Source organism: Peromyscus leucopus, chromosome 17, assembly GCF_004664715.2.
Source record: "Peromyscus leucopus breed LL Stock chromosome 17, UCI_PerLeu_2.1, whole genome shotgun sequence".
Lineage (NCBI taxonomy): Eukaryota > Metazoa > Chordata > Mammalia > Rodentia > Cricetidae > Peromyscus > Peromyscus leucopus.
The window spans coordinates 53403250-53427820 of NC_051077.1; the positions used below are offsets into that span (position 1 = coordinate 53403250).

Consider the following 24571-nt stretch of genomic DNA (forward strand, 5'->3'; position numbering starts at 1 on the left):
GAGCTCCAGGAAAGGCGCAAAGCTACACAGAGAAACCCTGTCTCGAAAAACCAAAAAAAAAAAAAAAAAATTTTCAGCATTAGGGCATGGATCAGGGGTGGAGCACCTGTCTAGGATCCCCCAGTGAGGGGCTGGGGGCGTGGCTCAGGGTGGAGCCCCGCCTACAATCCCCAGTGAGGGCTGGGGGCGTGGCTCAGGGGTGGAGCCGCTGCCTACAATCCCCAGTGAGGGGCTGGGGGCGTGGTCAGGGTGGAGCCCCGCCTAGGATCCCCAGTGAGGGGCTGGGGGCGTGGCTCAGGGTGGAGCCCCTGCCTAGAATCCCCCAATGAGGGGCTGGGGGTGTGGTCAGGGGTGGAGCCCTGCCTAGAATCACACACTCCCACCCCTGTGCTGTGTCATGGCTCAGGGATATTTGTACCCACAATAGGCTCTGGGTTCCATCATATTTGCCATAAAGAAAAGAAAGTAAATGGAGGCACTTGGGTCCTCACTCAAGACCAGGTGATTGTTTCTGGTCTGATCTTCCTTGGTGGGTTCTGCTGTGGGTCTGGCACTGTCTGCCAGGGTGATCACCTGGCTAATCTTGGTCTTCCTTCCAGCTGCAGGGTGTGTACGCCCGCCGCCGGTGAGGCATGCTGAGGCCAGGCGGCCGGCAGGATGAGTGCGCACGAGGCTGGCAGCTCGGGCCGTCGGCAGCAGGCCACCTACCACCTGCACATCTACCCGCAGCTGTCCAGCACTGGGAGCCAGGCCTCGTGCCGTGTGACCGCCACCAAGGACAGTACAACAACCGACGTCATCCAAGACGCTGTGGCCAGCCTGCGCCTGGATGGCTCCAAGTGCTACGTGCTGGTGGAGGTGAAGGAGGCGGGCGGGGAGGAGTGGGTGCTGGACGCCAGCGACTCGCCCGTGCACCGCGTGCTGCTGTGGCCCCGGCGCGCCCAGGACGAGCACCCGCAGGAGGATGGCTACTACTTTGTGCTACAGGAGCGCAATGCGGATGGCAGCATTCAGTACCTGCACATGCAGCTGCTGACGCAGCCCACGGCAGCGCGGCGCCTGGTGGAGCGTGGGCTGTTGCCACGGCCACAGGCCGACTTTGACGACCTGTGTAACCTGCCAGAGCTCACTGAGGCCAATCTGCTGCAGAACCTGAAGCTGCGCTTCCTGCAGCACAAGATCTACACCTATGCAGGCAGCATCCTGGTGGCCATCAACCCCTTCAAGTTCCTGCCCATCTACAACCCCAAGTATGTTAAGATGTACGAGAACCAGCAGCTGGGCAAGCTGGAGCCACACGTGTTCGCGCTGGCAGACGTGGCCTATTACGCCATGCTGCGCAAGCGTGTGAACCAGTGCATCGTCATCTCAGGGGAGAGTGGCTCTGGCAAGACGCAGAGCACCAACTTTCTCATCCACTGCCTCACCGCGCTCAGCCAGAAGGGCTACGCCAGCGGCGTTGAGAGGACCATCCTGGGCGCAGGGCCTGTGCTGGAGGTGAGCGGTGGGGGGGAAGGGGGCTGGAGATAAAGGGGGCAGAGGCGGGGCATGCTAACCTGCTGCCTCAGCTCTGTGTGATGCTCAGGGTCTTCCCACCACTCACTGAGCATGTGCAAAGCTGGGTCTCCATCCCAGAATGCACTGATCTTGCATGGGACCCAGATTTCCACACCCAGCAGCACACACAGAGAAAGTGCACATGTGTTCTGGCTTTGGAGGGCAGGTTGGGTGAGGCCGGGCACCAGGCCTAGAATTGGCTCCTTGGGGATCATTCTGTGTATCTGGGGTGTCGGCCACTTCCAGTGGTCCGGGCTCTGGCATGGATGAGGCTAGAGGCTCGGGGTGTGAGGGGAGCCATGGCTGTGCAAATTACCCAGAGGCACTTAGAGAAGGCTGCTGGTGATCTGCTCGCTGAGGGAGGCTTCATCTTCCCCAAGCTCAGCCAGGCCTGACCTCACGTTCGAGAGCATCCAGAACAGGAGAGGACAATGGCAGGGTTCACATGTCCTTGGTGTTCATCTGCCCTCCGGATCCTGGGTGAACAGAGTGAGCTCATGTTGAACATCAGAGGGCATTTCAGGAGCACCAGGGAGATGGTCTCACAGTGTACTGGGGGACACCACCCCAAACCCCCACCTTATGCCTGCTGCCCAAGTCCCCATCCTCCAAGTTCCATGGGAGCCATTGATATGTCCCTGTGGGCAAGGCTTCTGGGCATGGGTGACAGAAGGGCAATTTAGGATGAGATGTTCACGTGTCTCAGACCATAGTACAGTCATGTGGAAGATGATGGGCTCAGGGTCTGCAGCTCTGGAGGTGCGGGTCCCAGGCCCTGCTCTTTTCTGTCTTTTTTCAATGCTAAGCTTTTTCCCCCCTTTTCTATGTGTGTGACTGTGTGTGTTTGTGTGTGTCTCTGTGTGTGTGTGTGTGTGTGCATGTGGGGGGGTGTTGCTTGCATTGTGTTCATGTCTGGTGCCTGCAGAAACCAGAAGAGGAATCACATCCCCTGGAACTGAGCTATGGGCAGTTGTGAGCTGCCATGTGGTGCTGGGACTTGGATCTGAGGCCTCTACAAGGGCCAGTGCTCTTAACCCTGGAGCCATCTCTCCAGCCATTCTTTCTCAATAGGCTTTTTAAAGTCGTGTGTGTGTGTGTGTGTGTGTGTGTGTGTGTGTGTGTGTGTGTGCGTGCACAGTGCACATGTGGAGGTCGGAGGACAACCTTCAGGGTATAGTTCTCCTCCATGTGAATCCCAGGGATTGAACTCAGGTCATCAGGCTTGGTATCAAGTCCCTCACCCATTGGCTGCTAGTGAAGTTTTTTTTTTTTCTTTGAGACAGAGTCTTACTGTGTAGCCTTGGCTGTCTTAGAACTCACTATATAGACCAGGCTGACTTGAACTCACAGAGATCCGCCTGCCTCTGTCTCCTAAGTGCGCCACCATCACCTGGCTGATTTTTCAAGCAGTGTTAGCAGGGAACACAGAGCAGGTAACAAACCGTTCAGGAGTCTCCTCTCACCTCCCGCCTTTTGGTTCCTTGTAACTAAAGCCAGTGCCGATGTACTCCTTGTACATAAGCCTGCCATGTGCCTCAGGGCTGGGTCTCGATGTGTGGGGAGAAGAGTGTGACACCCTTGGCTACCACCTTAGTGTGGTACAGTGTCCCACCACTGTGGGACCTGCTCTTCTTCCTAACCCCACGCCCACCTGCCAGCCCCCACCCCCACCTGCCAGCCCCACCCCCACCTGCCAGCCCCACCCCCACCTGGCAGCCCCACCCCCACCTGCCAGCCCCCACCCCCACCTGGCAGCCCCACCCCCACCTGGCAGCCCCCACCCCCACCTGGCAGCCCCACCCCCACCTGGCAGCCCCACCCCCACCTGGCAGCCCCCACCCCCACCTGGCAGCCCCCACCCCCACCTGGCAGCCCCCACCCCCACCTGGCAGCCCCCTTCCCCCATGGGCTCCTTTTCTTGCTGGTCACGGGGTCAGACTCACTGTGCCCCCTTGCAGTTTGACCTCACTAATCCATTTGTGCCTGAGGTTCCTCTGCCTTTCCTGACTTGGGAGCTCGCTTTCTGTCCTCACTAAGTACCATCCCCTGATGGCTGATCTCTGTAAGTGCAGGCTCTGTCTGCAGAGCCAGCTGACTGTAGACCAGCCTGTGTGGGCCAGGGGATGGTTGTCGTCGTCGTCAGCAGAGTGCTTTCCTCACCAGCACAAGGGCTGAGGTTTGACCTCCAGAGCCCTGGGAGATGCTGGGTGTGGATGCACACGTTTGTAATCCCAGGGAGCTGGGGCTCGATGGTCAGCCAGGCTTGAAGAAGGGGTTAGCCCCGGGCCAGGGAAAGACTGTCTCAGAGGAGGTCGACAGTGTTCCAGGGGTGTGACACCCAGACACCCAAACTGGGCACAAACATTAAAGATCAGATGGGGTTGGAGAGATGACTCGGCAGTTAAGGGCATTTAGTGCTCTTGCAGAAGACCAGAGTTCAGTTCCTAGCACCCACATGGTGGCTCACAGTCATTTATAACTCCAGATCCAGGAGGTCTGGTCTCCTGTACACATAGTACATATAAACTCATGCAAGCAACCACACTGAACAAATAAAATACATAGGAAATCTTAAAAAACACAACAACAAAAACGAGGTGGCCACGTTTGGTCTGTATTGATCATGCAGACTTCCCTGTCATTGTCCCCAAGCAGGGCTGTTCTGGACTCTCACATGGAGATGGCTAAAAGGCCAGAGGAAGTTACGGCCTGGGGTGTCTTGAACTAAGTCTACCCCCACCCTGAGTGCCAAACCAGACTGGGACATGACCCCGATGTGGAAGGCTTCTTTATCCTTAGGGTCCCTGGAGGAGGGAGTTGGAGGTGGGCAGCCCCCATTGACCTATGACCTCTTGACCACCCCCTGCATGGAGGGCTGCTGTTTGCTATGTAGACTCGATGCCGTTGCTTCTCGCCTTCTGTGTTAATCTGAGTTCCTCTTCCTCCCAAGATCATTACAGGCCATCGTCTGAGGTCACAGGGCTCAGCTGCGCACCAGCATGGGTGGTGTGTTTCTGCTTTCTCTTCCACAACCCATCGGAAAGTTCAGCGTCCTATGTTGCATAAACTTAAAAAGGGAAAAAAAAAACCCTGAGTAACAGAAGAGGTTTTCTAAACTGATCGAAATGGTGTCCAGCTCCTGTCCCAGCACTTGGGAGGTGGAGGCAGGAGGATCAGGAATTTAGGATCATCCTTGGCTGCTTAGAGAGTTTGAGGTCAGCCTGGGCTACATGAGACTATGTCTTGAAGAGAGAAGAGAATTTAGGTTCCCTTTTGACTCTGGCTTCCCCAACCTGTATCAGTCCATCTGTGCAGATCAACCATCCATTCCACAGATATAGAAGCCTCAGTTACCAGCAGTCAGCCATGATCCGACCATTTGTAGGTTTTGGATCTTGTTCTGTGTGGCACAGTGAGCTTCTGGCCATTCTGCGGCATCCGTGACACGAACCTTGTGCAGTGGTGCTGTGCTGTGGATGCTGCCCTCATGATAGGCACTGGTTAGGTACCAGTTGCCATGGTCACGAGTGGTGGTGGTATCTTGGCAGGTGTGTTCAGGTAGCCCTTGTTTGCCTTGCTGATGGCACCAGAGGCAAGAGCGGTGCTGTTGGCCACTTGGAACCCTCAAGCGGGACCTGCAGAGCCCTTCCTCGGACTGAAAAGGCCAAAGTTCAAGGGGACGTAGTGGGAGGGTGGCAGGATAGTCTTGTGGTAAGTGAACCCTCGTTGTTGTGAAGTCCCCAGTCCAAGTGTTTTGTTACAGCCGCAGAACACAGATTCCTGCAATCCTGTTTCCAAATAAGGTCACACTTCCAGATCCGCCCACAGTAGTCCCTATAGACTAACCACTGGTGACACTCAGTGACTTTGTTCTTGGGGGCCAGTGACCAGCTCCATCGTTGTCTCAGGACCTGTCGTTTCTCTTGTGCTGGTGAAGCCACTGCCAGCTCCTCATCCATCGCTTAGGGATGCTGGCATAGCACCGGCCGTTGTGACTGTCAGGCACTTAGTCACTGGTGTGAGTCACCTACCAGTCCCGCTGGCTTCCTTCTCGGGGCCTCAGCCATGGAGCAGCCTGACCAGCTCTCTCTGGTAGTCACAGGCTGGGGCGGTGGTGGCGAACCAGAGCTAGCTCCGTGGTAGGCAGTCAGCATGCTTCCTGGGGTGCCTGCTCATCAGCTTCAGAGCTCAGAGTTGGCCTTCTCAGCGTGGACATTGCCCATGTCCAGGATCAGGTCCTTCTCTGCAGAGTGGCAGGCTGTACTCTGAGGGCACCGGCTAGTATTGCAGCCTCTATCCACACATGCCAGGAGTGTTCCTGCAGGCAGGACACCAGAGTGCCTGTGACCTGGCAGTGTTCCCTGTGTGAACACTGTCCCCTCCCACCTGGAAACTGCCCATAGTCTTCCTGGGAGGCAGAGGCTTTGGCCAGAAGGTTTTCTTTTTTAAAATTTTAATTTAGCTTATTTATTTACTTATTATTTTGAGAAAGGGTCTCATTGTGGCCCTGGCTGTCCTGGAAATCTCTATGTAGACTAGGCTGGCCTTGAACTCACAGAGATCCACCTGCCTCTGCCTCCCAGGGGCTGGGATTAAAGGTGTGTGCCACCACACCCAGCCTGATTTTTATTTATTTATTTTTTCTAATTTTCATTTTTTTTTCAAGATGACTTTGGAATTTTTTTAAAGATATATTTTTTTTATGTATATAGTATTCTGCTTGTTTGTATACATGCCTGCACACCAGAAAGAGGGCACCAGACCTCATCTTAGATGGTTGTGACCTACCAAATGGTTGCTGGGAATCAAACTCAGGACCTCTGGAAGAGCAGCCAGTGCTCTTAACCTTTGAACCATCTCTCCAACAGCTAATTTTCATTTTTAATTGTTGGGTGAGGTATATACATGTGAGCAAAAGTTTTTTTTTTTCTGTTTGTATTATGTTTCTTTTGAGGCAGGTACCCATGTAGCTCAGGCTAGCCTTAAGCTTACTATGTAGCCCAGGATGACCATAGACTCTGATCCTCCTGCCTCTACCTCCCAAGTGCTGGGATGACAGGCATGTACCACACCGGGGTCCCTTCCTGCCTCCCTCCCTCCCTTTCTTTCTGTGTTGCCAAAACTCGTCCCAACTTGTTCATCCCCCTGCCTCAGCTTTTGAGTACTGTATGAAAGGCACTACTAACAAAAAAAGAACCTTGTGTTAGCTGTATCTGCGAAGCCCCTGTTCCCTGGTCAGAGCTGCCAGAGGCCCAGCCTCGGTTTGTCTTGGGTCACAGGTCACCCCAGCTCATGTGACTCTCTAGCCACACTCATTCCTGTCCTCTCAGGGTCCCAGGCTGCACAGGCCAAAGATCCACGCAGCTTGCAGAGTCAGGGACTTTTTCTCGGCTCCCCAAAAGGAGAAGTTGGGTTGCTTTGAGGTTAGGGTGTCACTGGGTCCTATTGTCCCCTCAGACCTGGGTGCAGCCTCATAGTGCAGTGCTGGCCAGAAAACAGGAAGACTCCTGTGGAAGGAGGGGCCTGTCTGTCAGTCAGTGTCCATGCCTGTCCTGCTACAGTTGCCATTTCAAAAGATGTGGGGACAGCAGGAGCTGGGGCGTCCTCCAGTGGGCAGGGAGCAGCCCCCCCCCCCCAGCCCACCTTCAGAACGGAGATGGTTGTGTGGGCTGTGGGCTGCCTTAGCTTACAAGGACACTCAGCCTTCTGGGGGCTTTGAGCATTGTGGACTGTCACTCTTGGAGGGCACAGCAACCCTGACAACCTTGAGCTCAGCAGAGTAGTGTAGAGCATTGGTCACGGGGTTCATCCTAACGCATGTCCGGGACATTGGGCAGGCTCACTCCAGGGAAGCAGGGCACAGACGGGCTGGTCCTGGTGTGTCCAGTGCTGGCATTTGTGGGCCAGCATGGGCTCTGATTCTGAAAGCAGAAATGAAACGTGGACCCACATCCAGGGGCTGTTTTCCCAGGGGCCCCACAGGCCCTGCCGCACCAGGAGAGAGAAGAGGGAGGGAGACAGACCGCGGCTGTAAGCACCGCAGACACCGCACTGCAGAACAGGCAGGGGAGGGTCCTGGAGCTGCGAGGGAGACAGAACACGGTTGTAAGCACCGCAGACACCGCACTGCAGAACAGGCAGGGGAGGGAGGGTCCTGGAGCTGCGGCCTTCTGCCCAAGGCCGGGCCTTGTGTCCTTAGAGACTCTGCAAACCAAACTCCACCCCCACCCTGCAGGTCACCAGGGCCGCAGCTCCGTGATCACTGGACCTTTGCCCGCAGGCCATGGCTTTCCTAGGGTATGGTGGCTTGGCTCTACCCGGCCACAGGGACATGGTTTACCTGAGAATTCAGGCAAAGGTACTTAGCCAGGCTGACACAGATTCTAGAACCGAGAGTACCTCAGCCTGTGGTGGGGTGTTTAAGAGACTTGATTTTGATAGATAATAAGTGTGTGGTTCAGCTGGGTGTGTGGCAGCACACGCCTGTCACCTAGCCTTTGGAGGCTGAGGCAGGAGGAGTTTGAGGCCAACCTGGACTACGTTAGGAGACCCTGTCTCTATTAGTCAACCAAGAGTGCAGCTCAGCAGCTGCTGGTCTGAGGGGAGCCTCTAAAATACCCTATTTTGGAGATTTGTCCCCAGGCGGCCATGTTGGGAGCTGGTGGTAGTTGGTGACATCACTGGGGCCGTGCATTGAGGAGTGTGGGGCCTTAGTCTCCTCCGGCCTCAGGCTGGGTGTGAAGGCGTGTTCTTCTGTGTGCCTGCGATGCAGGCAAGAGGGCCTGGCCCGCGCTGAGCCGTGATCGAAACCTTTCCAGGGTCGCCTGCCTCCGGTATTTCATCCCAGTGACACAGTGGGCTGTGACAAGGCTTGTCCTGCTTGCTCGCTGTTGCCGTGATGGGCATTATGACCAATGCAGATAGGAAAGGGCTTGTTCCACCTTAAGATCACAGCGCCCCATTGAGGGAAGTCAGGCAGGAGCTTGAAACGGAAACCTCAGAGGAATGCTGCTCACTGGCTCCCCCAGGCTCACAGGCTCTGCCTGCCTTTCTTTTCTTTCTGATACAGGCTCTCTCTACATAATCCTGGCTCTCCTGGAACTCACTGAGCTGGCCTGGAACTCTAGAATGCTGGGATTATAGGCATGCACAGCCATACCCTGCACTCAGCTGCCTTTCTTCTACAGCCAGGGTCTTCTTGCTCAGGGATGGCACCACCCACAGTGGACTGGGCCCTCCTCCATCAATTAGCAATTAAAAAAATGCTCCGGGCCTGGAGAGATGGCTCAGCAGTTAAGAGCAGTGGCTGTTCTTGCAGAGGCCCAGGGTTCAATTCCCCGCACCCACATGGCACTCACAACGGTCTGAACTCCAGTTCCGGGGCCCCAACACCCTCATATATACATGCAGGCAAAATAACAATGTACATAAATTAAAAAAAAAGGCTTAAAAAAAAAAAGGAAAGAAAATGCTCCACAGACAGTTCATAGGCCAATCGGATGGAGGCAGTTGCTCGATTGGGGTCCCTTCTTAGGTATGTCATTTTGACAGAATCAGCTGTCATAATACCATCTGATACATTCACAGTGTTATACAACCATTGCCTCTAGTGCCAGAACATGCCATCTCCCCCCTCACACACACACACAAAAGATACCCTGTCCATATCATTTGTCACTGCCCACTTCTCTTGTATATACTTCCTGTTTCTGGCTTTGCCTGCTGTGGCTGGTTCATGTGAATTTCATCAGATATCAGGTGACCATTGGTTTGGCTTCTGTCACTTAAAAGCATGTTTCCAAGATACATCTGTGTGTGTTGGTATGTGAGAGTTTTGTTCCTTTTTCGTGGCTGAGTAATACTCCAACCTGCAGTCAGACCCCACTTTGTTCCTCTGCTTTCTAGCTATGTTCACATTTCATTCCTTAGCATGGCTGGCTACAATTAGCTTCCCCAGCTAGGAGAATCTCTGCCCTTCAGGGTCCCCTACAGAGCAATGCTGCAGGATCAAGGGCTATGGTCAGTGTTTGCCCACATGGAACAGCGTCCCCTTTAGCAGCCTACTGAGGGTGGCTTGAGGGCTGAAGCACCCAAGGACCCCTGGGCAGGGGCAGGAGAGGGGGCAAATGCACCTTGGGACATGCCTACCAAGAGGCTGCCAGTCAAGGGCAGCTTGCCTTGGGAAGCAGTGGGTGGCAAGAAGCAGGCAGGACCATTGGCCCAGGCTTCCTGAGCAGAGGCATCAGACCCAGGCGTGACCCAGGAGCAGGACCAGTGACTGAGGAGGGACTGATCTTGGTGGGGTAGACAGTGGTCTCCGATGGCTGCAGGGGCTGTTGGGGGACTTTGGTCAACATTGGTGGCTTATCCAAGGGAGAACAGAGTACTTGAGGCTCAAGAACACCTTAGAAGGTATCTGGTTCCAGGCCGGCAAGATGGCTCAGTGAGTAGAGGAGCTTGCAGCCAAGCTTCAGGACCTGAGTTCAGGTCCTGCATGGTGGAAGGGACGAACCACTTCTGAAAATTGTCCTCTTGCCTCTACCTATGTGCATGTTGGTACACAAACATACACAATCACAAAGTGAATAAAAATGTTTCAGAGTTTAAACAAGTACAGGATGTTGCTGGGGAGACCTGATGTATGTGGGCCTGCGCAGGGGAGCTGGATTGTCTGGGAGGTGACAAGGTCATTGAGCATGTCAGGGTCACCGCAGACCCAGTGTTAGGGCATGACTGCTTTCTCAGGAGACCCTCACAACCCCACTGTACCTGTCTTGGCCCCAAAGATCTTAGTGTGGACATCAAGGTCACCAGCCTTGGAGAAGGGAGACCATAGTGTGTGTGTGTTTGTGGGGGGTGCCTTGCATAGAGGCAGGAAAGAACCATGTGACTTAAGCCCTGTGATCTGAGGCCCTGAGGGATGGATGGAGGGACAACTAGCTAACATATGGACCCAGGGCAGGAAGCAGAACTGGGGTGTGTGTGGACCGTATGGAGAGAAGCAGTCTGGGGGACCCCTGGGTTGCAGAGTGTCTAGGAGGAGGCAGACAAGCAGGTCCCACATGCATCAGGGTGCAGAGAGCCCCACAGAGGTCACATTTCCTGTTCAAACCCATGTTTGGGGTCCCGGCTCCTGCCCGCCAGTGTGTCCAGACGTCAGTCAGGCTCCTCTGGGAGCCACTGGGCTTAGCGCGGCCGGCAGGGGTGTCTAGGTGTCAGGGAGCCTCCAGCCTGAGTGCTTTCAGGGTGCTGTGTTTTGGGGTGCCTCAAGCCACACATCTTCTGTACCTGTGTGTGGAGGTGACTGAGCCCTGCAGGTGCATCACCATCCGCTGCCACCAGAATGGTCTCTGTTGCTGAGGAGGGGACCTGGGCATGGGATTTGGAGCTGGGTCTCCAGGCTGACTTGGACAGAGGACTTGGAAATCAGTAAGAGGAATTCCCAGAAAAGGAGGGTTCATGCTTGATGCCCTCAGGACCAGAGGGCTTCCTGCAGCCCTTCCCGCCCTGCCTCCTTCTGCTTACTGTCACCCCACAGGGGCTCATCCAGCCCGGGCTGGCCTTACGCTTGCAGTATAGTTGAGGATCCTCCTGATCCCCCTGCTCCTTCCTGAGAGCCAGGATAACAGGTGTGCACCACAGGCCTGGTTTATGTGGCTTTGGGAATGGAAGGCCTGTGCCCACTGAGCTATAAGCACCCTACCAACTAAGCTACAAGCACTCTACCAACCAAGCCATATCCACAGCCCAGTGCAGGTTTTCTTACAGACAGTGGACATTCATCCCCTCCTTAGAGGGTTTTGATTTCTGGGCTTCAGTTTTTCATGGTTAACTGCAGTTTGAAAATACTAAGTGGAAAAATCCAGAAATAAGCAGTTTCAGGTTTCACCATTGATTGCTTAGTGAGTGTGCAAGAAGATCACAGCTGAATGTAGGGTTTGGCACCACCCATCCTTATGGGCGTCCACTGGGAGTCTGGGATGCTTGTCTTTAATTATCAACTTGACAAAGTCAGGAATCAGCTGTGGAGATGGTGTTGGTGAGGGATTGTCTGGTTCAGGTGGAGCTGTGTGTCTTGATTGTGCCATAGAGTGAGAAGACACACCACTCTGAGCAGCGTCCCTTAGGTAGGGAAGGAAGGAAGCTGAGCACCGAGGGCTGCGTTCTTATGTGGGTTTGGGAGCTGAGCTCAGATCCTCATGTTTCCTAGGCCATCACTTTACCGCAGGGCCGACTACCAAGCCCCACTTCTTAGGAATCAACTGTCACCACACTCCTAGCTCTGGCCTTCATCCTGCCTGCCAAGGACATGGGGGCCACCAGGCCCAAAGACAGAACAAGACCCAGGCGCCCCTTCCTTCCTTCACACCAGCGGGACAGGGACGTGAGCCTGCGGGCACCTGGGGTCATGGCCAGGGTCTTTGGTGTCTGACGTGCCCTGGGAGCTCTGCGGGGTGCAGGTCACAGCAGAGCTGATGAGGCAGGGCCCCAGCATCGAGGCAGTGACTTCTGCTTGGCCACAGCTGGGGAAGAGGTTTTCGCTGGGCTGTTGAGTTCCTGGCTCTGGTGCCTTCACCCAACACCTGAGGCAAACCAGCAGGCTGCCTGCACCCACCCTCCCTCAAGGACTGGGGAGCTGCAGAGTCAGTGCGTCTGCAGGAGGAGAGGAGACAGGCCAGCAGCTGGCCGTGCAGGAAGGGTGTGGGCTAGGTGTCCTGGGACCATTCCTGGAAGGGTACTTGGGAGCTGCAGGCGGGGTCAGGGTGGCCCTGAGCAGCACTTGCCAGGGGACAGCTGTGTACTCTGGGGCTGCCTTGTGCCCTGCAGCCTCCCGGCTTTTCTCCTGCACAGCTCACGAGGGAAGGGCCTTTGCTCACTTCAAAGCTATTTCAGACCTGGGGGAAGTTACATTTTTAGAATACCGCATCTAAGAGTAGAGTGAAATTATGGGGTATAGTTTAAGCACCCAAAACAAGTCTCCTTGAGCTGGGTACAGTAGGACATGCCTGTCATCCCAGCGCCTGAGAGTTTGAGGCGAGTTTGGCACCATCCCCAAAACAGAGTATCAAGTGTCTCAGAAGAAATGCGCAGGGCCTGTGTGGGTACTGACGGGGACCAGAGTGCGCTGTCCGGGGTGAGTGGCCCTGTGGATATGCAGACCAGAGTGTCTAGGTCACGTGCTGCACAGATCACAGAGACCTGTACCCCCCCCTTCTCCACCACCAGTCGCCTGGAGCCACTAGACTAGCACCGACCCAGATCTCCTGCAGTCTATACGGCCAGGTAGAGAGAAACAGGGTGCAGTGCACAGACATGCAATCCAGCAGCTACTCGAGAAGCTGATGCAGGAGGATCATAAGGTCAAGGTCAGCTTCAGCTACATGGCCAGGTTTGAGGCCAGCCTGGGCTATGTGAGATAATTTAAAAACACGAGGAATCAAGCTGGGCATGGTGTCACACGCCTTTAATTCCAGCACTAGGGAGGTAGAGGCAAACGAATCTCTGTGAGTTCTAGGCCAGCCTTGTCTACAGAACAAGTTCCAGGACAACTAAAGCTGTTATACAGAGAAACCCTGTCTTGAAAAACCGGGGGGGGGGGGGGGGGGGGGGGGGGGGGGGGGGGGGGGGGAGGGAGAGGGAGAGGGAGGGAGGGAGGGAGAGAGCGCGCGAGCGAGCTACTTAAACTTGTGGAGGGTGGGGAACAAGTTGTTGGTCAAAGGCAGCAAGCACATTTCAGTTAGGAGGCTGGTGCATTAGTTCTGGGGTTCCAAGGTCCACTCTAGTGATGACAGCTAAGCACTTGGTTATCTGCTCAGCATTTGCAGATCTATGTAGCAGATTCCAGGCTGGTGGGGCTTTGTACTGAGAGCCTGTCTCTAAAGAAACCAGGAGGCTCCAGCTGCCTCTGTGTTCACAGGAAATCCCAGGGAGTGAGCCCTCATACACAGCATCCCTCCCCACCTTCCCACTCACAGGGAATCCCAGGGAGTGAGCCCTCATACACAGCATCCCTCCCCACCTTCCCATTCACAGGGAATCCCAGGGAGTGAGCCCCATACACAGCATCCCTCCCCACCTACCCATTCACAGGGAATCCCAGGGAGTGAGCCCCATACACAGCATCCCTCCCCACCTTCCCATTCACAGGGAATCCCAGGGGGTGAGCCCCATACACAGCATCCCTCACTACCTCCATCTTGGTGCAGTGCTCTGTTCAGGGACCTTTGGCCCTGCCCTCTATCTCTGTGCTAGCTGTTTCTGAAGCCTCTAAAAGCTGCCCAGTTCTGGCCCTTGTGACACCACCCGCATGCAGGTTACATTGCCCCCAGGCTCCAGTGGCTTCAGGAGTTTCCCAGTCAGGTTCCCAGGGATCCTGTACCCACATGCCTTGAAGTTGACTCATTGAACTGCCTCTCTCTGCTGCCCTCAGTTTCCCCGATTTCTGGGGTACAGCCAGCACTTCTTGGTGGTGTTGGTTGGGAGCAAGGCCCTGGGTGGGCAGGTGGCTAAGCTGGCGCACTGCAGTTGATGGCCAGTATTGGCAGCACCCTGAGATAACAGATGTCATTCAGAAGAGTGGTGCCTGCCTGCCGTCCCTGCCTCAGCAAATGAAAATACTCTGGAGGCTTGGTGCTCGGGCCGGGCTTCTACCCTCACTCAGCACCTCATTCACCTTGACCCAGCAAGATGGCTCATTGGGTAAAGGTGATTGCTGCCAAGCTTGAGGACCCAAGTTCAATCCCTGGGACCCACATAATGGAAAGAAAGAACTGACTCCAGCGACTTGTCCTCTGACCATTAAGTTCAATGCGCCCTCCCTCCCCCAGATAAGTAAATTGAGAATTTAAATTACCACCACACATCCTATGGAGATATTCAAATAGGCCACAGCAGCACAACTTTTTAGAAGACAGAAAAAGAAAAAACACTTATATTTATTGTTGCTTTGGAGACAGTCTCACTGTGTAGCCCTGGACGACTTAGAACTCACTCTGTAGCCCAGGCTGGCCTTAGACCCAGATCTGTCTGCCTCTGCCTCCCAGGTGCTGGGACTAAAGGTGTGCACTGCTATCTCTGTGGTTCTGCTGTAGTAAAACACCATGACCAGCGCGACTTCAGGAGGAAAGGGTTTATTTCACTTCCACTTCCACATCACAGTCCATCATCAAAGGAAGTCAGGCAGAAACCTGGAGGAGGAGCTGATGCAGAGGCCATGGAGGGTGCTGCTCACTGGCTTGCTCTTCGTGGTTTGCTCAGCCTGCTTTATTACAGAATCCAGGACCGCCAGCCCAGGATGGTGCTGCGCAAGTGATCTGGGCTCTCCCACTTCAATCATCGGTCAAGGAAACACCCCACAGGCTTGCCCTTAGGCCAGTCTGATGCAGGCTTTTCTCAGTCCAGGTTCCCTCTTCCCAGATGACTCACCTGTGTCGCATTGATGTGAGACTCATCAGGACAAGTGCCGTGCTTCCGGTTTGTTTAATGGTGTCACATTAAACAAATGTGGCTGTAAATCCATGATCCCATGGCATCCAACTCTATAAACGCTTTAACTCCTAGATGAAGCTGCTTGTAGTGGTTTGCACCTGTTATCACAGTGCCTGAGGAAGCTGAGGTTGGATCGTTCGAGCCCTTGAGCCCAGGAGTTTGGGGGCAAGCCTGGGCTACAGTGTTTAGACTGTCAATGACTATACTCTTGAGTGGTTTGTTTTGAGAAACTCCAGGTTTTCTTTGTTTTATAATTTTGCTTGTTTTTGAGTGATGGTCTGGTGTAGCCAAGGCTGGCGTCTAATATAGTAACTGAGGATGACTAAAACTGCCGTCATCTTCCAGGTGCTGAGATGACAGGTGTGTCCCCCTGCAGGTTTATGCGGTTGTGCTAGAACCCAGGGCCTTCATATGCCAGGTGAGCCCTGAGACCCCGCTCTATAGCCCAGCTCTAGAGACGGTGGGCTCTCCAAGGTAACAGGAGGCCACTGATGTGGTTATAGCCCAGCTCTAGAGACGGTGGGCTCTCCAAGGTAACAGGAGGCCACTGATGTGGTTGAATCATTGGTACAGCTAGTTGTGGCAGGAGGTGGCTTAGCGGGTAAGTGACTGAAGACCTGTTCCCATCTCAGACACCCACATCAAAAGTTGTAGGGCTTTTTGTCACAGGGAGGAGAGCCAATCTTATGGCCCTGGCTTGGGAACAGGAGAGGCGCCAGCTGTAAGGACACCGTGGAGACAGCGGGCAGGCACATTGTGATTATGGGGTTGGTATGTAGCCCAGTTGGTAAAATAGTTGGCAGCAGGCATGAGGGCCTGGGTCCATCCCCGGCACCCTCGTCAGGATCTGGGTTCCAGCCCAGGGATGCGGAGGCAGGCCAGTCCCTGGGGTTCCTGGCCAGCCTAGTGACTTGGTAGCTCCAGGACAGCGAGAAAATCTGTCCCAAAAAACAAGGTGGACACAGCCTGAGGAATGACCCCTGGGCCTGTCCTGTCTGTGCAGTCATTAAAAATGAAAAGAGAAGAGAAGTGAACACCAGGGTGGGCTGGAGACGTTGCTGTGCGTAAGGCGAGAACACCTGAGTCAGCGTCCTGATTCCTCAGGGACAGAGACACAGCATGAGAAGCTGTGGCCTCTGCAGGGGACATTAGACAGGCCTGCAGAGCCCGAGCCAGGCTGCGATCGGCTCCCTTCCCTGCAGTCTCGGGCCACTTGGCTGAGGAGAACCCAAATGTCCCTTTTGACATGGACAAGGTCTCAGGATTTGTTCAGTGACTCAGCAGGCTACTACAGACCTGCTGCTCCTGCCGCTGTGTGAGGCAAAAGGGGAGAGGTAGGGGCTGTGGGCTAGCCTGGGCTACATGGTGACCTCCTGTAGCAGTGATAATTTGTTCCACTCCTCCTGACTGTGTGTGTGTGTGTGTGTGTGTGTGTGTGTGTGTGTGTGTAGGTGTGGTCCTTCTTGTTTGGGACGACAGGGTCTCTGTTTTCTACGCCATGCAGATTCCCCGTTCTCCACCTCCGGACGGTCCCACTGTGTGTCCAGTTTTATGGTGGTTCTGGGGATTCAAACTTAGCTCCTCACATCCGGGTGGCAGACACTTCCCCTCTGAGCCGTCTCCCCAGCATGCTTGAGATTTTGCTGCTGTTCTGTTCTTGGGTGGGAATTGGTCCATGGTGGAGAGACTCATCCTGGCCTCAGAGTCCTTGCTGCGTGTCTTTCCCCACTTCATCTGGGGCTGACACTCGGTGCCTCCTGTGGTCGGGGCACTGAGGGTGGGGGGCTTTGTGCCCCACAGTAACCCGGCCTGACCACATCCCTGAGGCTGTGGTGGTCACATGACAATGGGGCCTGGGCTGAGCCTCAAGGCCGGAAGAGACCAGCAGGGCCCCTGGAGTGGAAATGGGGTGTGAGACAGGCCCTGGAGAGCCTCCACTTCCTCCTCCGCTGAGCAAGGAGCTGAGAGGTTGGGGTGACGCTGCACTTCCTGTCCCTGCGTCTGCAGTTCACCCCCACCACCTTGGCTGCCCTTCAGTGGCTGGGTTCTCCCTGTTACTGCTGTGACCTGACCTCTGCCCTTCATAGCAGCTCTCAAAAGCAAGGGGGACCCAGGTCTGACAGTGCTCCCCTGTGACCCCAACACTCAGGCTGAGGGGGGACCCAGGTCTGACAGTGCTCCCCTGTGACCCCAACACTCAGGCTGAGGGGACCCAGGTCTGACAGTGCTCCCCTGTGACCCCAACACTCAGGCTGAGGCAAGGCATCTTCTGAACCTAGGAGTTCAGCGTCAGGTTGGGCAGTATAGAGAGAAGGACCCATCCCAAAAAGGCCGCAGAGCACTTGCCTGGGCCGCAGAGTCCTGGGTTCCGCCCCAGCACCATCTAATTCTGGGTGGCCCTCACCTGTCATTGTAGCACTGAGGATGCTAGGAGGTTCAAGGTCATCCATGCCCACTCCGGACTTGAGGCCAGCCTGGACTACATGAGACCCTGTCTCAAAGACAAAGGACAAAAAAGAGGTCTAAGCCCCTCCCACTTGCTGCACAAATCACCCAAATGCAGCTGCACAGAACGCCTAGGAACTGTGGCCTGTGGCCAGTTCACCCACAACACAAGACAGCGAGGGGAGACACTGGAACCTTCTAAGCAGAAAAAATAGCTGCTAGTCGGGGGACAGCGAGGTTTTCTGGTGGTACTGCTTCACCTGTCCCCAGCATGGCCCCTTCTCAGTGGAAGCCACCCCAGGCTCACTGCCCCTTCCATGACCACATGAGCGCCTCCTCTGGGCTTCAAGGATCTGAGGTCAGAGTGGAGTGCCTCTTGCCTGCAGGTGTGCCTTCAGCCTGGCCTGGGTCCCCTTTTTGTTGTAGGTTTGGTTGGTGAAACAGGGTCTTGGCTACATAGCTCAGGCTAGCCTGAAACTCACAGTCCTCCTGCCTCAGCCTCCCAAGTGCCAGAATATGCCAGGCAGGTAGTACCACCCGCCATGGAAACCATGGAAACGCACTCCTCAGCTTCTGGTGTCTGGTGGAAGAGCTGCCACCTGCACCTGGTGGGCAGGCCACCAGTCAAGGCCTAAGAGGAAGGACTGGAGAACGCCAAAGGCTGGGGAACCAGCCTGGAGGGGAGAGTGTTGGGACGGGGCGAGGCAGGGGTCAGAGTGTGTGCTTTGGGTTTTTTTTTTTTTTTTTTTTTTTTGAGACAGCATCTCATGTGGCACAGGCTGGGCCTTGAACTCACTAGAAAATGTGCTTTTAAAAATCTGGGTCTGGATGAGTATGGTGCACACACTTTGAGTCCCAGCGCTTGGGAGGAAGAGACAGGTAGATCTCGAGTTCCAGCCAGCTTGGACTACATAGTGAGACCCAAAAAGTAAAGGGGCGAGGATGAACCGGAGAGATGGCTGGGCACTCAGAGCACTAGCTGCCCGTGGAGAGGATCCGGGTTGATTCCCAGCAACCACTGCTTTGACCTCCGCGGGTGCTAAGCACACGTGTGCTGCACAGACATTCAGGCAAACAGACAAACACATAAAATAAATCTAAAATTTTGCTGTTGTTGTTGTTGTTTAAATCCGAGACTGGTGGCTCATAACTGCAGTCCTAGCTGAGCCAGCCAATCACAGACTTCAACCCTTGTGGGCTACACAGTGAGACTTTGACTCTTAGTAAAGCAGGTGCTATTGAGTGTGTGTGTGTGTGTGTGTGCGAGGGAGAGAGGGAGAGAGAGAGAGAGGGAGAGAGGCAGGTCTCTCCTGTTTCTGCCCCAGGGCCCTGCTAGCTTCTGGGCAGTGGTCCTGTGGATTCTGTTGCTTTGGTGTTTTCCCCAGCCCCCACTGGGCGCGCTCACACCATGTCTGCCGGCCCTTCTAGTTGCTTGGCTGTTGTGATTTTCTCTGGACCTGGACCTGAAGTGGAATCAGTGGATCTAATCAGGATCTATTTTTATCGGTGCATAAACTAATATTAGCAGCATGTCTTTTATGTTAGAAAGGAGGAAAACCACGTTTCTGTGAAAACTGAGCCCCTTCCCTGGCACCTTGTTTGGGCCTGTCCACCACCGGGTTGGCTCATCCCTCCAGGCCACCCGTAGCCCAGTGCTGTCCGCTTCAGCCCCTGGGCCAGCCTTGTGCTCTGAGCCACACGGCATGCCTGTAGCTGGCATTTCCTCCTCTATGTATCATAGCATCGACCGGATATTTTTAGCAGGGCTTTGAAAAGTCGCAGTGTGCTCAGACACATACCAGACACGTGAGGTCACCAGGCACAGACAGAACCCTGGCCTGCAGGGTCATCTGTGACCATAGAACAGAAAGCAACCTCCCCGCACCCTGTGGCACTGCTGGCTGGCTGTCCCCAGATCTGGGCCTGACTGTCATGTTTAGAGGTCTGCATGGGAAGGTGTCTGTAACACTTTAAAAGTGAGCCTTGTGCCTCTTAGGGGCGTGGAAGCAATTTTGGGAACTCATCTGTAGCAGGCAGCGCTAGGCTGAGCTGTCATATCGACTCTCTGAGAAACAGGCTGTCCCAACCGCAGTCACCCCAGCCCCACAGGGGACAAGAGTCCATGCACCTTTTCATGTGGGCTTTTTTTTTTTTTTTTTTTTTTTTTAAATTTTATTAAGGATCTCTTTGTAGCTCAGGCTTGCCTAGAATTCATGGCAATCCTCCTGCCTCTGTTTTCTGATGGATCAGAGGCAGAGGCTGACAGGGAGTGATGTCACAGAATGGGAGGAAGAGACTGCTCCTCACCGGTGTGCGATGCCCAGCCCCCAGGCTGAAGCTCATGTCCCTCATGCTCCACGTGAACTCACACGTTAGCACCGTGAGTCCCTGGGACTGCACTGAACAAAACCACAGGTTCAGGGCTGAACTTTGGGGCAGATATCCCCAGGACTGCCATCAAGGCAGCTTTTCCCTATCCAGCCCTACCCCTTCCTGTTTCTGGATGATTGGTTCCAGGACGCAGGCACACAGTAACAAATAACTAAATAAATGAATTACAATGTAATCTCAATAGAAAAAAAAAAAAGAGTTGGGCAGTGGTGGGCACACCTTTAATCCCAGCACTTGCGAGACAGAGGCAGGCCGATCTCTGAGTTTGAGGTGAGTTCCAGGACAGCCAGGCTTACACAGAGAACCTGTCTCCAAAAACAGAAGGGACAAACTGCGGCCGGCATGCGCCTCCTCTGTAGGCACACCCTCCCTTCTTCCTAGACACTAAGTGTCTCCTAGGGTAGACTGTTGTCCAGACTCCAGGCCAGAATAGTGCTGTGTCCCAGCCTCCCCCTGTATTGTTAGGAATGGTGGGACCTGCAGGGCCCCTGGGCCTTCTGGATGTCTGCACTCTGTAATGGGGCAGTTTGATGACTCCCAGTGGCATTTTTTAGGTCCTGGGTATTAGTGGCATCTTAGTATGTGCATGTCAGTGACAGAGATTCACACTTATGTGACTTCTTGGGAAGGTGTGAACAAAAATCTACTCACCACATATAGGACACAGACGACAGACCAAAGAAATGGATCCACCCAAGTCCAGCTGTGTAATTGGACGTTTCCTGTCCCAGTCGGACTGCCTGATCCCAAATAACTGACTCAGTGGCTGAATATGAATTTAAATGCTTTTTTAAAATTATTATTTAATTTATAATATAATTTATTTATATTTTATTATTGTCTAATTTATAAATTATATATAAAGCCAATAGCTCAGGCTTGTTACTAGCTAACTCTTATACTTAAATTAACCCATTTCTGTTTTTTTTTTCTTTTTTTTTTGGTTTTTCAAGATGGTTTCTCTGTGTATCTTTGCACCTTTCCTGGATGTTGCTCTGTAGACCAGGCTGGCCTCAAACTCAAAAAGATCCACCTGCCTCTGCCTCTCAAGTGCTGGGATTAAAGGCGTGCGCTATGACCACCTGGCAAACTAACCCATTTCTATTAATCTATGTATAGCCTCAAGGCCCCCAGCTGCCACCCAGCCCCTGAAGGGCCCTTCCCAGCATGGGTCCTCACTGCTTTCTTGCTTGGCCCAGGGCTTATTGTTTTGAGACGGTCTCGCTGTGTAGACCTGGCTGGTCTGGAGCTCTCTATGTAGACCAGGCTAGTAGTGAACTTATGAAAATCTCCCTGTGTCTTGCTCCTGAGTGCTGGGATTAAAGGTGTGGGTCACTAAGGCCTGGGCCCTGACTAGGGTTTTACTACATGCTCGGCAATTTCTGGTTGTTTTCTCTTCCTGTGGGCCTGAGGAGTTTGATCCTTTGTGGGCCTGCATGTAGCCACCAGGACCAGCTCAGCTGTTCTATTGAAGTGTCACAGCTCTAGAACAACACCTGGCCCTCCTCCATCACAGAACAACACCTGGTCCACCATCACAGAACAACACCTGGTCCTCCATCACAGAACAACACCTGGTCCTCCATCACAGAACAACACCTGGTCCTCCATCACAGAACAACACCTGGTCCTCCATCACACAACACCTCCTCCCCATCACAGAACAACACCTGGTCCTCCACCATCACAGAACAACACCTGGTCCTCCATCACAGAACAACACCTGGTCCTCCATCATCACAGAACAACACCTGGTCCTCCACTCACAGAACACCTGGTCCTCCCATCACAGAACAACACCTGGTCCTCCTCCATCACAGAACAACACTGGTCCCCCATCACAGAACAACACTGGTCCTCCATCACAGAACAACACCTGGTCCTCCCATCACAGAACACACCTGTCCCCCCCACAACAACACCTGGTCCTCCCATCACAGAACAACACCTGGTCCTCCATCACAGAACAACACCTGGTCCTCCTCCATCACAGAACAACACCTGGTCCTCCTCCATCACAGAACAACACCTGGTCCCTCACAGAACACACCTCCTCCCCATCACAGAACAACACCTGGTCCCCATCACAGAACCACCTGCCCCCATCACAGAACACACCTGGTCCTCCATCACAGAACAACACCTGTCTCCCCATCACAGAACAACACCTGGTCCTCCATCACAGAACAACACCTGGTCCTCCTCCATCACAGAACAACACCTGGTCCTCCATCACAGAACAACACCTGGTCCTCCTCCATCACAGAACAACACCTGGTCCTCCACCATCACAGAACAACACCTGGTCCTCCATCACAGAACAACACCTGGTCCTCCCATCACAGAACAACACCTGGTCCTCCTCATCACAGAACAACACCTGGTCTCCATCACAGAACAACACCTGGCCTCCTCCATCACAGAACAACACCTGGTCCTCCTCCATCACAGAACAACACCTGGTCCTCCTCCATCACAGAACAACACCTGGTCCTCCTCCATCACAGAACAACACCTGGTCCTCCTCCATCACAGAACAACACCTGGTCCTCCACCATCACAGAACAACACCTGGTCCTCCATCACAGAACAACACCTGGTCCTCCATCACAGAACAACACCTGGTCCTCCATCACAGAACAACACCTGGTCCTCCATCATCACAGAACAACACCTGGTCCTCCATCACAGAACACAGAACAACACCTGGTCCTCCATCACAGAACAACATTTCATCACAGAACAACACCTGGTCCTCCTCCATCACAGAACAACACCTGGTCCTCCATCACAGAACAACACCTGGTCCTCCTCCATCACAGAACAACACCTGGTCCTCCATCACAGAACAACACCTGGTCCTCCATCACAGAACAACACCTGGTCCTCCATCACAGAACAACACCTGGTCCTCCATCACAGAACAACACCTGGTCCCCTCCCCCCCCTCCATCACAGAACAACACCTGGTCCTCCATCACAGAACAACACCTGGTCCTCCATCACAGAACAACACCTGGTCCTCCATCACAGAACAACACCTGGTCCTCCATCACAGAACAACACCTGGTCCTCCATCATCACAGAACAACACCTGGTCCTCCATCACAGAACAACACCTGGTCCTCCTCCATCACAGAACAACACCTGGTCCTCCATCACAGAACAACACCTGGTCCTCCCCCCCCTCCCCATCACAGAACAACACCTGGTCCTCCATCACAGACACCTGGTCCTCCATCACAGAACAACACCTGGTCCTCCATCACAGAACAACACCTGGTCCTCCATCACAGAACAACACCTGGTCCTCCATCACAGAACAACACCTGGTCCTCCATCACAGAACAACACCTGGTCCTCCTCCATCACAGAACAACACCTGGTCCTCCTCCATCACAGAACAACACCTGGTCCTCCACCATCACAGAACAACACCTGGTCCTCCATCATCACAGAACAACACCTGGTCCTCCTCCATCACAGAACAACACCTGGTCCTCCATCATCACAGAACAACACCTGGTCCTCCATCACAGAACAACACCTGGTCCTCCATCACAGAACAACACCTGGTCCTCCTCCATCACAGAACAACACCTGGTCCTCCTCCATCACAGAACAACACCTGGTCCTCCATCACAGAACAACACCTGGTCCTCCATCATCACAGAACAACACCTGGTCCTCCATCATCACAGAACAACACCTGGTCCTCCATCACAGAACAACACCTGGTCCTCCATCACAGAACAACACCTGGTCCTCCTCCATCACAGAACAACACCTGGTCCTCCTCCATCACAGAACAACACCTGGTCCTCCACCATCACAGAACAACACCTGGTCCTCCATCACAACACACAGAACAACACCTGGTCCTCCTCCATCACAGAACAACACCTGGTCCTCCATCACAGAACAACACCTGGTCCTCCATCACAGAACAACACCTGGTCCTCCTCCATCACAGAACAACACCTGGTCCTCCATCACAGAACAACACCTGCCCCTCCATCACAGAACAACACCTGGTCCTCCTCCATCACAGAACAACACCTGGTCCTCCTCCATCACAGAACAACACCTGGTCTCCTCCATCACAGAACAACACCTGGTCCTCCATCACAGAACAACACCTGGTCCTCCTCCATCACAGAACAACACCTGGTCCTCTCATCACAGAACAACACCTGGTCCTCCCATCACAGAACAACACCTGGTCCTCCATCACAGAACAACACCTGGTCCTCCTCACAACACACCTTCCTCATCACAGAACAACACCTGGTCCTCCATCACAGAACAACACCCTCCATCACAGAACAACACCTGGTCCTCCATCACAGAACAACACCCCCTCCATCACAAACAACACCTGGTCCTCCATCCACAGAACAACACCTGGTCCTCCATCCATCACAGAACAACACCTGGTCCCTCCTCCATCACAGAACAACACCTGGTCCTCCTCCATCACAGAACAACACCTGGTCCTCCTCATCACAGAACAACACCTGGTCCTCCTCCATCACAGAACAACACCTGGTCCTCCATCATCACAGAACAACACCTGGTCCTCCTCCATCACAGAACAACACCTGGTCCTCCATCATCACAGAACAACACCTGGTCCTCCATCACAGAACAACACCTGGTCCTCCATCACAGAACAACACCTGGTCCTCCA

At 54.0% G+C, this 24571-nt stretch overlaps 1 protein-coding gene across 16 annotated transcripts in view; it reads left to right on the forward strand.

Annotated features, from left to right (window-relative positions):
• Myo9b (myosin IXB) overlaps window positions 1–24571 on the forward strand; it is a 93521-nt gene that overhangs the window by 18348 nt on the left and 50602 nt on the right. For all 16 annotated transcript variants that reach the window (XM_037211809.1, XM_037211813.1, XM_037211810.1 and 13 more), the window contains exon 2: window positions 600–1497. In XM_037211809.1, coding sequence (XP_037067704.1) covers window positions 658–1497 — 840 coding nt within the window. In that variant the 5' untranslated portion in view covers window positions 600–657. The remainder of the gene's footprint in view (window positions 1–599; window positions 1498–24571) is intronic.